General features: G+C 34.4%; 1 protein-coding gene across 3 annotated transcripts in view; it reads left to right on the top strand.

The window, feature by feature from the left end:
* WDPCP (WD repeat containing planar cell polarity effector) overlaps window positions 1–13,615 on the top strand; it is a 369,317-nt gene that overhangs the window by 224,600 nt on the left and 131,102 nt on the right. For all 3 annotated transcript variants that reach the window (XM_068564387.1, XM_068564386.1, XM_068564385.1), the window contains exon 13: window positions 4,109–4,172. In XM_068564387.1, the coding sequence (XP_068420488.1) occupies window positions 4,109–4,172 (64 nt within the window). The remainder of the gene's footprint in view (window positions 1–4,108; window positions 4,173–13,615) is intronic.

Below are 13,615 nucleotides of genomic sequence, written 5' to 3'. Positions count from 1 at the left end.
AAGAAGAGTACCTCCTAACCTGTCCACCTTAATTTCATATTTTCCAATTTCAATTAATCATATATATGGTTGCCAAATTGACAGTGGACATATTAGACATGCTCTGTGGTTGTCACTGCCTTGACAGGGGCATGGTCTGCTCCCTATTTGCTGGAGTAGAGGCCCCCAGATCCGTTTCTTACCTGTGTTCTGATCTGTGGTGTCAGGTAGGTGGGATTGGAGCACTCCCACTGGCAGAGAAGCCACTGAGTATTCCTCCTCTGGAGCTGCTCACCTGGGTGTGCTCTGTTGTGTCACCTTTCACCCATTGTGTGAGCTCTCAGATTACACTGTTGTTGGCACTGCTCTTGGCCACACCTTAACTGTGGGTATGCCAGCAGTTGGCCCTGCTGTCTCTCAGTTGTTGTTTTCACCAGGGCACCAGCATAGATCCACTGTTCTTGGTTGTTTTTTTAATACTTCTTGAATTTTTTTCTTTTTCAATTCACTCAGCCTCAACCCCCTCTACCTATACTGCTATTCAAGCAATTTATACAGTCTTTTAGTGGTTAGTATTTGAAATCTGACTATGCATAGTTACCAAAATGGAACAGTTATTATCTTCAACAGTACAAAAAGCAAAGACCTTAGCACTTGATTTACATGATATATGTAATTAGTATTTTCTGATCTTAAAAATATCAGACCATTTGTGTGTGTGAATGTATGTCTGTGTGTATTTACCTGTATATTAACCAAATCCTTTTTTTTGAAGCCATTCCTTCTTGCTTCTCAAACCTTCCTTCTGGGATCGTTTTCCTTTTTCCTGAGTTATGTTCCCTAGAAGTCCCTTTATTGAAGATCTGTTGAATGCTTTCAGTTTTTGTATATCTGAAAGTGTCTTTATTTTTCTCTAATTGTTGAAAGAAAGTTCCACTGTCATATTATACAAGAGTAATGCTTATTTTCTCTCTATAATTTGAAAGTATGTCCCTAATGTCCTCTACATCCCATTGTTGCCATTGAGAGGTCTGGTGTCAGTCTGTCTGTATCAGTAGTTCCTTTGTAGGTGATCTGTCTTCTCTCTGGCAGTTTATTTTTGGAGTTCTGCATTTCCATTACAGATGTCCATAATTATAGATTCTTTTCAATTTATCCTGCTTGATATATATTGTCCCTCTTGTGTTTATTGATTCATATCATTTATCAGCTTTGGAAAATTCTCAGCCTTTAACTTAATTACCTGATTAGACATGTTAGACTTTTCCATGTTCTCTGTATTGCTAACCTCTCTTTATATTTTTTTCTCATTTCTCTGTACATTTTCTATAATTCCTTACTTATGCCTCTTTTACTTCACTAATTCTCTCTTTGTGACAAATTATTTAACTCCAGTTCAGGTTTTCATTTCCAAAAGTTCTATTTTATTTCTTAAAAAATCTACCTGGTAATTTTTTTTATTATATCCTGTTGTATGCTTATTTTCATGGTTCCATAATTATTTCTTTTAAAATCTTACACTGAATTATTTTATATTCTAACTTTAATAATTCAGTGATCTGAAATCCCTGGAGAAGTAAATCTGTTGTTTATTTTCTAATTTTCCATCATTCAGTGATCTTTCATTGTGAACTCATACTTGTTTTATTTTAATTTATGGCAATCCTGATGGCTTCTATCAAAAGTGCTTTAATCCAGGCATGAATTTTCTTTTTATTTTTTCTACCAAAGTTAGGGGCACTAATAACCTGGGATCATTTTAGCCCATGTCTTAATCAAAAGTCTCAGGCTTAGCCCCTTTACCTTGAGACTTGTTCAGGGCTCAGTCTACTGAGGGTGATGGTCCAGAGTAGTTCTGCCTTTTTTCCCCCCATTTTTGCTCTCTGCTCAGGGATTCTTACTGTAGTTTCAATCAAGGGACTTTGGTTAGTTGGTTATTTTTTTTTTTACTGAGAGTGTGGTACCCTTGGAAGTTTCCCTTTTTTTAGAGTCCTGTGTTGTACTTTAACATATATTTTATAAGCAATCTAGTTGGGAGTGCCCTTTGATATTTTTGGTTGAACATACTGCCAGATGCCAATGCCAACTCTTTCATTTTATCATAATGTTAATCACTACCTCTCACCTAGAATGAAGAGTACCTCCTGACCTGTCCACCTTAATTTCATATTTCCCAATTTCAATTAATCATATATATGGTTGCCAAATTTATGTATCAATGGACATATTAGACATGTTAAATTTGAGTTTCCTGGAAATAAAGAGTTTGGAGCTCAGGAAATAAATGGATCCTAGAGATTTATGGGTCATTGATATAATTATCAATGCCATAGGAGTGGGTAAGGTTACTGGGGAAAACTTCATGGAGTAGGCAGAGAAAAATTAATTTAAAAAGGAGACTAAGAAGATGAATTCTAAGAATTGAGAAAACAAAGAATGAATCTCCAAATGCAAGGAAAGAGAGGGTTTCAAGGAGGGGAAGTTAATAGGGTCAGATATGGCCAAAAGGGCACACAAGATAAGAACTTATCTTTAAGTTTGAACATTAGAAGATGGATAATTTACTACTGCTAGAAAAGTTTCATTGGAGTGGCAACAAATGTAAAATGGCAGGGAATGTATGGGAGAGTAGTACAACTTGCTGATCCTCTGTCTTCTTCCTCATTACATCCCACTTCCACTGTATATATAATGAATCATTCAGCTTCCTGGAACAAAAATAAACACAATTTTCTTCTGATCTCCCATAGTTGAAAGGGATTCAAGCAAATACTGGAGATACTAGTAAGTAGAGCCAGGGAGGAGATGGGATAACAGTAATCAAACACAGCACGGAAATTGTGAAGTGTTTCAGGTTCTGGACCTACCAGCTTATATGGAATAATAATAAGCCTTGTGTGTTTGAATTTTAATTGTATTAGCTATTTCACTAATAAATGTATGTACTCTGTCAATAATAATATTATACATTTCTGACACGTTTTATTTGAAATCTCATATATTTTTTAAAAATAAATTTATTATTTATTTATTTATTTTTGGCTGCGTTGGGTCTTCATTGCTGCATGAGGGTTTTTCTCTAGTTGTGGCACGCAGGGGCTACTCTTCGTTGCAGTACGCAGGCTTCTCATTGTGGTGGCTTCTCTTGTTGTGGCACATCATTATATTTTATACCATTTTATTTCACAATATAAAACAGAGAACAGAGAACAACTTGGTTATTTATCTTCTTGTTTCTTGAGTCAGAAAGACTGACAGTTATATGTAAGTCTCAACGTTTAGACAAAATAAAGATGAACTTTCATTCCCAAATCCTGTGCAAATTGTGTTTGTGACATGCTTTTCTCTCAGGATTTTAAAATTTCTACAGAGGTAATTAATTTAAACTGAAGTTTGTTCTCATGTATTTTAGCCTAAAATTAAACTTTCACAAAGAAAATTCTCAGTTTTACCTCAAGGAAAGATAGGATAAAAGAGTAGAAAAGTAGTATCTTTAAAAAGTAGTTATCCGAAAAAGAGGGGATGTTTGTATACGTATGGCTGATTCACTTTGCTGTACATACAGCAGAAACTGACACGGCAGTGTAAAGCAACTATACTCCAAGAAAAAAAAAATCTTAGAAACCATTTATTATTTTCATTTACAACAGAGAACGTATTTTTTCCAAACTCACAAATATGAGAGTTGTGTAATAATGCAACATTTGACTTCTCAAGTTTTACCTAAGAAACATAAAAGTATAATTATATGATTTATTAATTGCTCTTATCCTGCTATGTTCTCCATATCCCCATACTTTTCTCTTACATAACAAAACACAACAAAGTAAAATATAATGAGAAACATTATTTCCTAAGCTATCATTTCTCCACATTAAGCAGCACCTAATCTGGTTATGTTTATCTTTGAAAGTTGCACTGAACACCTCCACGGGGCTGTGTGCCTCAGCTCCTCCTAAGTACAATAAGAGTTCACATAGGGAAGATTCCAGCAGGCAAAGTCCCTCCTGTTTGAGAATATTTTTCTTATCAGAACAAAAACAGTAACACATAAGTAAATTAAACAAACTGCTCTCTCCTCTTCTGTAGTTTTGTTCACAACATACAACATTTCTTTTCTTCCTTATAGGTACCAGAGATTTGAAAAGGCATTTCTGTTAGCTGTTGACATTGGTGCTCGTGACCTGTTTATGGTGAGTCATTCCCAGAGATGATTTTGTGCCTTCAGTTCTAAGGCTGAGTAAGTTGTCAGCTTTTGTGACCATTAAAAAGGATTAGTGTCATTTGTGCCTTCGACACATGGTGGGAAAGCATTATTCCATCCTGGCTTGCAGCTCTGCTTTCATGAAACTGGTCAATAGCCATCTAGCCTCTTTTGACTTGTTGACATTTTCCTTGCCAGACCCAAAGGATTTTTTATGTTTTCTAAGAATTTATAATTCTTGAACGTTTCTCCTTATGTACGTTGATGTGAGGGGATGACACCTTTGTATCTAACAAGCTTAAATGTCTTTCTAATCCATTCTCTAAAGAAGTTACAACTTCAGAAACCAGGACATAGGGCAAAACATGTCCCCTAGATCTTGAATGTGCTCAGTTTGTCCCTTAGATTTTAGTGAGAAGTAATATATTATGAATGTTCTCACTTGTATTTTTAAAGTATCCACAGTGCAAAGTGGATCCAAGAGGATACAAATTCAAATATGCTTTAGTCCTCCATTTATTAGCTACGGAACAGTAAAATCAACCAGTTTCTTACAGATCCTTGTGCTCTGTATCAGGTTCTTATTTTATAAGATCTTTCATCACAGCGTCCAGTGAGATCAGATAAACAAAGGTGGGGTTCCTGGTTTTCCAGCATATTCTGCTCCACAGAGATTTCACTGTTGTCAATGAAACAATGAAGCAAAAGCTTCTTGAAAACAACAAAAACTTCTGGAAGGCTCTTTTACCTGAATCTTCTGCACAAATGAAGACATTTTGTAGTTTAAATTAAGCTTTGATGCTTTAGATGTTAATATGGGTTCAGAACTTTGGAATGAATTTGTTATTTAAATTCTAATTTTGCATCATTCAGTTAAATTGTGCTTTCATTGATCATGAAAAAAATCTAATTACTTCAAATGTATGAGCCTTTTGTTGGTCATCTGTATTTTGTTAGGTCAAATCGATCGGGCATATTAGTATATTAAGGGAACATTTTATTATTTTCACCAAAGTCTATGCATGCAGACATCACAGTGTCAGAAATTTAATTACAACACTTTTTAGATTTTCTGACCCCAATGACTTTCACTCTTTATCTCCACCTTCTCACCTCTGACACTACTCACAAGTAAAGGTAGATTTTCTTCATATTTCTTTATTTTTTTTTATGTCTATAGTCCCAGTCTTTTTTCTAGCCAAGATAAGAACTGAAGAGATGAGTATTTAAACATTTAGTGTCTGGTAAACTTTCTTTCTCAATGTATTATTATATTGCTGTGTAATTTTTGCTGCTTTGGCTATTAATTAATACATAATTATCAAAGCCATCTTATAAATTTTTTTCAAATCATATCTGTCTCAGCATTTAGTCTCAGTTAGGCAGTAACAATATAAAGAAAGTCTCCATGTTAGTTTAAAGCCAAATAGGCTTTCTGCTGATAGGCTAGCCCTAACCCTAACCCATAAGGATTTTTAATAGTAAAAGGTAAAAACCTAAAATAAGGGAATGAGAGAAATAGTTTTACTTTCCTTTTTATTTGTAAAAGTGAACAATCAAAATGCTACATCCTTATTCTTCCTATGTAACTTCGCTTCTTTATAGCCCAAGATCTGCCTTAAGGAAGCATTAAGAGCCTTAAGAGAGCATTAAGGCCTTAAACAAAGCTCCATTTAAGCTCATGATTCTACTATATACATTTGAAGCTCTATATTGAAATTGTCTGAAGAATTTATCATGTTTTCTAATAGATCAAATATTACTATTTAAATGATCATCTAGCCTATATACTGAGAAATATTACCTCTTTGAATTTAAAAGTTTTTTAAATAAACAGGATTATTCCTACATGTAAATTATCTTCTACTGCCAAGATATCTCTTCCTTAAAGAATAAAAATATGACCACATTGAACGCAAAGGGGTCACCTAAAAAGTATAATGGTTAACCTGAGAATATTCTTTTTGCATTAGCATCTATCAGAGATAGAAGGATAAAAGACATATAGCATGATATCAGTAGGCCTTGAATATTAAAAAGTCAGTATGTAGGTACTGGACCTGAGGAAATGGGCCAGAAAGGACCTCTTTGTCTGCTTTACACTGTAGCCTAAGTGAACATCTTCTAAATTAGGGTCAGCAAACTGGCCTGCCAGCCAAATCTAGCCCCAAAATGGCTTTTTACAGTTTTAAATCGCTGAAAAAAATCAAAAGAAAAATAGTATCAAAACACTTTAAAATATATGATATTAAAAATACATGATAGTGAAATTCAGATTTCAGTGTCCATAAGTGAAGTGTTATTGGAACACAGCCAAACTGATTTATGTAATGTGTATGACTGCTTTACTCTATGATGGCAGAGTTGAGTGGTTGCAAGAGACTATATAGCTTGTAAAGCCTAACATATTTCTATCTGGTGTTTTACAAAAAACGTTTGCAGACCCCTTGTCAAAAAAATCATAATTTATAATTTCACTCTTCTGTTTAAAACCCTTTAGCAGCTTCTCGTCACCTTTGGGATAAATTCTAACTCCTTAATATGGCATCTAAGGCCCCTCCACTCTCACCTCTCTGCTTTCCAGCTACATCAGCTTTCTTTCAGTTCTGAGAAATGTACTCTACTCCTTATTACATCCAGACCATGTTAAGGAGTTTGGGTTTATCCTTACCCCAAATCAGCAAGGTGTAATGGGAAGGTGTAATGGTAGATACATGGAATTTGGGTCATAAGTTCCCTTCAAGATCAGTAACTTTTGAGTTTTTAAAAATGTATATAAATGACGATAATAATATAGTACCTACCCATAGGTTGGGTTTTTTAATTGAATAAAAGCATCTTTCAATTTTATAGTGCTTTATAATTTTTAAGTTTCACACAGATGATTTTATGTAATCCCATAATAACCCTTTGTTTCCCTTCACTCCTATATTGCCCCTCCCTCTTTCCCTCTCCCCACTGGTAACCACTAGTTTGTTCTCATAAGTCTGCTTCTTTTTTATTATATTCACTAGTTTGTTGTATTTTTTTATATTCCACATATAAGTGATATCATACAGTATTTGTCTTTCTCTGACTTATTTCACTTAGCATAATGCCCTCCAAGTCCATCCATATTGCTGCAAATGGCAAAGTTTCATTCTTATTTATGGCTGAGTAGTGTTCCAATGTATATATATAAGACATCTTCTTTATCCATTCAACTGTTGATGGAAACTTAGGTTGCTTCCATACCTTGGCAATTATAAATAATGCTGCTGTGAACATTGAGGTGCATGTATCTTCTTTGACTTAGTGGTTTTGGGTTTTTTTCGGATATATATCCAGGAGTGGAATTGCTGGTAGTTCAATTTTAAGTTTTTTGAGGAAACCCCATATTTGTTTTTCACAGTGGCTGCACCAATTTACATTCTCAACAACAGTGTATGATGGTTCCCTTTTCTCCACATCCTCACCAACATTTGTTGTGTTCTTTTTGATGATAGCCATTCTGATGGGTGTGAGGTGGTATCTCATTGTGGTTTTGATTTGCATTTCCCTGATGATTAGTGATGTTGAGCATCTTTTCATGCGCCTGTTGGCCATCTGCATGTCCTCTTTGAAAAAACTGGCTATTCAGTTCTGCCCATTTTGTAATCAGGTTGTTTGTTTTTTTGGTGTTGAGTTGTATGAGCTTTTTATATATTATGAATATTAACCCCTTATTGGTCATATCATTTGCAAATATTTTCTCCCATTTAGTAGGTTGTCTTTTCACTTTTGTGGATGGTTTCATTTGCTGTGCAAAAGCTTTTAAGTTTAATTAGGTCTCCCTTGTTTATTTTTGCTTTTGTTTCCTTTCCTTTTAGGAGATGGATCCAAAAAAATATTGCCATGATTTACGTCAAAGAGTGTTCTGCCTATGTTTTCCTCTAGGAGTTTTATAGTATCTGGTCTCACATTTATGTCTTTAATCCATTTTGAGATTGTTTTTGAGTCTTAGTGGAGATACTGTATTGGAAGTACTTTGTAAACTAGGAAGTACTAAACAGATATTATGTGTCATTACTATTAAGAGAGAGCAACAGTTGCTTTTACATGCCAACTGCAAGAAATAATGAAGACCTGAAACAGGGCCTGAATTACATGAATATAGAAGAGAAGATATTTTGTAAGCAAAATCAATATGATTCAGTAAGCCCTTAGATGAAAATGAAATCTTTAGATTATGAGTAAATAATAATATAATAAAAAACAATACCATAAAATATAAAGAACAACATAAAAAAAAAATCACTTGAAATTTTCTTATCCAGAAATGAACATCCTTTAAAATACCTCTGTAAGTGTGCGCACGCACTAAACTTTTTATTTATAACTAGTTTTTTTTCATTCATCAATGTTATAGTGACAGTTTTCCATAAAAATAAATATAGACCTATATCACTACTTTAATGGTTACATTGTATTCCATTTTATGGGTGGTACTGACATAAAAGCAGGCATACAGACCAGTGGAACAGAATAGAGAGCCTAGAAGTAAACCCATGAATATACTGTCGACTGCTCTTTGACATGGGCACCAAGAACACACAATGGGGAGAGGATAGTCTCTTCAGTAAATGGTGGTGGGAAAACTGGATATCTACATGCAAAAGAATGGAACTGGGCCCACTCACAAAAATTACCTTATACCACTCACAAAAATTAACTCAAAATGGGTTAAAGACTTACATGTAGTACCTGAAAGCACAAAACTCCTAGAAGAAAACACTGAGAAAAAGCCACTTGACATTGGTCTTGGCGGTAATTTCTTGGATAAGACACCAAAAGCAAAGGCAAAAAAAGCTAAAATAAATAAGTAGGACTACATCAAACCAAAAAGCTTCTGCCCAGCAAAGGAAACAAACAAGAAAAAGAAAAGGCAGTCTATGGAATGGGAGAAAATATTTGCAAATCATATATCTGATCTGGAGTAAATATCCAAAATACGTAACGAACTCATACAACTCAATACCAAAATTCAAATAATGTAATTTTAAAATGTGCAAAGGACCTGAAGAGATATTTTTCCAAAGAAGACATACAAATGGCCAACAGGTACAGCAGTCGTCAGGGAAATGCAAATCAAAACCACAGTGAGCTATCACCTCACACCTGTTAGGATGGCTTTTTTCAAAAAAGACATAAGATTTCAAAATGTTGGCAAGGATGTGGAGAAAAGGGAACCCTTGTACTGTTGGTGGGACTGTAAATTGATACAGCCATTATGGAAAACAATATGGAAGTTCCTCAAAAAAATTAAAAATAGAACTACCATATGATCCGGTATTCCCACTTCTGGGTACATATCCAAAGGTAACAAAATCAATATCTTGAAGAGATATATGTACTCCCATGTCCACTGCAGCATTACTCACAAGAGCCAAAATCTGGAAGCAAGTTATGTGTCCACTGACATGAGTGGATGAAGAAAATGTAATATACAGAAAGATATATATATATACACACATATATATACACATATATGTATACACACACATACACACACACACACACATACACTATGGAATATTGTTCAGCCAAAATATGAAGGAAATCTTGCCACCTTCTATAACATGGATGAACCTGGAGGGCATTATGCTAAGTGAAATAAGCCAGATAGAGAAAGACAAATACTGTGTGTTATCAGTTATATCTGGAATCTTGAAAAGAAAAAAGCTGATTTCATAGAAATAAAGAGCAGAAGGGTAGTTGCTAGGGGCTGGTTAGTGCTCTTTGTGTACTGTTTTTAAAATCTTTTATTATCCCAAGGTCTTGAAAATATTCTTTTTTAATCTTCTAAAAGTTTTATTATTTTAATGTTAACATTCAAAGCTATGATCCAACTAGGTATGGCTCAAAATTAATTTCTGTCATATATACACACACACACACACACACACACACACACATATCCAGTTGACCTATGACTGTTTATTAACAAGACTGTCCTTTGCTTATTGCTTTACATGGCCACCTCTGTCATAAATCAGGTTCCCATATATACGTTTAGGTCTGTATCCCTGTACCAAGACCAGTCTTAATTATTGTCCTTTTTAAGTATTTATATCCAGTAGCATAAGTCTTCCAACTTTGTTTAAATGTGTTGTTCTTATTCTAACTTCTTGTGATAGATGCTTAAATCATGGATTTTTTTAGGCTTTATTTTCCAATGTATGCATTCAAGGGGATAATTTCCATTCAAGCATAGCTTTGTGTTCTGACACTTTATGTCATATTTTTCATTATCATTCAGCTCAAAATATTTCTAACATTTCTGTTGTGAATTCTTCTTTGCCCATGGTTTCTTTAAATTTCAACTAATTTCAAACAACACACACACACACACCCCTTAACCTACTGTATTATGTCAACCCTTTGAAATTTGTTGAAACTTTCTTTATGGCTCATTATATGGTCAATAGTGAAGTTTCCATGTTCATTGAGAAGAATATGTACTCTACAGTTTACAGTTGTTGGGTACAGTATCCTATATAAAATCAAGTTTGTTAGTCATGTTGTTCAATTCTTCTATATCTTCACTCAGACTGATGTATTAAAATTTTCCACTGTGATTGTGGTTCTGTTTGCCTTTTTTGTTATTTTATTTGTTTTAAGGCTGTGTAGTTAGGTGCATGCCAGTTTAGAACTGTTATATTTTCTTGGTATATTGCACCTTTATCATTATGAAACATTCTTCTATTTTCTAGAAGTGTTTGCCTTAAAACCGACTTCATATCTCAAAGTGTACCTACACTAGCTTTATTTTGGTTTGTGTTTACTTATATCCTTCGTATATCATAATCCATGTTTCCTTATATTTAAGTTGTATCTCTTGTAAGCAATATAGAGTTGGATATTTGTAATCAACTCTCACAAGCTTTGTCTTTTAATTGGATTATTTAATTGATGTAAAACATAAATAATAGTACAACTATTTCTTTTCTGTATGTCTGACTTATTCTACGTCCTTTAACCATCCTTGGCCTTCTTAGTATTAACTATATTCCATTCTTCTCTTTCATTTTTTTTTTCCTCTTTTTCTCTTGACTAATGTCTTTTTGGTAGGCCTTTTTGTTGTTGCTATTGTTTGGGGGTCATTTACTCTTATCTCTTTCCTCTTTTTTTTTTTTAAATTGAATTTTGGACATAAGATATTTAAAATTTAGTGATAATTTGAGGCTGTATATGATGTTATTTTCCTCCAGAAAGAATTTACTTTTGTTTCTGGCAAATAATTAGGGTAAAGGTTAAACAACATTTTAATCTGTTCTGGAGTTGAGTTTATTTGAAGCTGAGTTTCAGTCTGAGAGGTGGTTTATTTCCACTTTATACTTATATCAAGAATGTAGCCCTTCAGTAGTCCCAGCTGACAGCTCTGCCTCCTCAGCAGTCTCTGAAGTATAACTTTGTACTTTTAGTCCAATACCTGAAACTCTACCTAAAGCTCTGTGCAGTTTCTCAACTTTTCAAACACTACTTTCTGCGCAGTTTCTCAGGCTCTTGGCCACCAATTACAAATTGGCAAATGCTTTGAAAGCAAAGGCAGCACCAAATATCAGGCTTATACCTCTCTGGGCTTTGCTTCTGTCTAGGAACTTGGTCTTTCAAATACTCACTGTCTTGGTAGGTCTCCAGTGTCTTCAAACAGAATTTTAGAAATTATTTTATCCGGCTGTTCTAGTCATTCTCAGTAAGAGTGTTCTCTTATATATCCTTATCTGGATAACTGGAATCAGAAGTTCTGCAGTATATTTTTGGAAGGTGAGTGAAGTGTTAAACTTGGCACTAGCTGCTTTCCAATTCTGTATAACTCCCTGCAGTGTGCTATTATGTTTGAACTATTAATCACTACGAGCCTTAAATGTGACAAATTCTACTTTTAAGCATAACATGTCATCAATTTTATGCCCAAAATGGATCAAATGAAATTTTATAAAATACTGCGTGCTAGGGTTTATCACTCAATTAAAGTAAAAGAACTAAAAAGAACCTAATTTTTTCGTATTTTAACTCATTTTCAAGAAAGTAAAAAAAAAATTTACAGCTCTTCAAGTTGAAGAATTGTTTTAATCTTGTAGGATTAATAATGCAAGTCTTTCCTTTTGATAACAGTAGGAGATATTTGTGATTATGCCTGCTTAAATTTATAGTCTGTCTTGCTTGAGGGCATGCAAGTGCTTTATGATTATCAGGAACAAAATCATTACAGCTCAAAAAATTAAAGAAGTTAACTCTTCTTAATCATCTGCAAAGTGCCAGGCATTATGCCAGAGGCTTTGCATGTTATCTTATTTAATTTTCATAATAATCCTAACCAACAGAACTATTATACCTATTTTATAGTTGATAAACCTGATAAGGAAAACTGAAAACCGTGATTCAAACTCAGATGTGTTTGACTCTAAAATCCATGTCATTTCCAATTATACCAAACTGCTTATATAAACAAAAGATTTGGAAGTTCTCCAAAAGTTAGCAATTTATGACTTGATGACTACCCATAACTAAGTCTAAGAAAGCTATTGTTTCCCTTTTATTCTTTATGAAAATGCACAAAGATTTCAGTAAGTCTGCTTATTGTAGGATGACAATCTACATGACAATCTGATCTAGCTTGAACGATTTACAGAACCCCAGCTTACTGGGGAGATGATTCATCCAAATTAAGTGCTCTTAAAGTTTGTCTGTAGTAAAAGGGAAGTGTCTGTTGTGTGCAATGAATATGAAAAGGATCACAAAAAAGCAGCACCAATTGCCTATTTCCCTATTTTCTCATTCATGTCTCCAGGAAAGAATACTTTCACATGTTTAGGCATGATTTTCTTTCAGGTAGATGTGGTTTATGCTAGTCATCATATTGATAGATCTTCCAGAACCATGAATCTACTCTTTGAGAACCCATCTGCATCTTGGGAGACACAAAGAAGAGTTGTATCTTAGAGTGTCATGTGAACCAGACAGGTGTAACACTTTTTGTGTCCATCCCCAATCTCTTGTCCTTTAGAAAAGCATCAGCTTCTCATTGGTCCCTATAGTTCAAGGCTGTTTCTTACTAAAACCCAAACAAAGAGAAATAATGATATAATTAATATTGGCTCAACTGTTTTAAAATATTACTGGTGAGGTAAGGGAAGGGGGAATCTTCCACTTCCAGCCAATGGAGACATTGGTTTTCAGACTTGCCCTCCTACTGTAAAACTGGACAAAATATATGAGACAACTGTATTTAGGCAGTGGACAATAAGGACAGCAGGACCATGATTCCTCAAAAAATGGAGAATACACAGATGAGGCCTGTATACAAGTTCCAGAGCAGAGACCAGTGATGTCACTTAGCTGAAGAGCCAGAGATAAGAGTTCAGAATTCAGGGATGATGAGGGGTCTAGAATTTGTGGGGCAAGATACCA

This window comes from Eschrichtius robustus, chromosome 15 (assembly GCF_028021215.1).
Source record: "Eschrichtius robustus isolate mEscRob2 chromosome 15, mEscRob2.pri, whole genome shotgun sequence".
Classification (NCBI taxonomy): domain Eukaryota; kingdom Metazoa; phylum Chordata; class Mammalia; order Artiodactyla; family Eschrichtiidae; genus Eschrichtius; species Eschrichtius robustus.
Note: the sequence above shows the minus strand (reverse complement) of the source record. Positions and strands in the feature narration are given on the sequence as shown.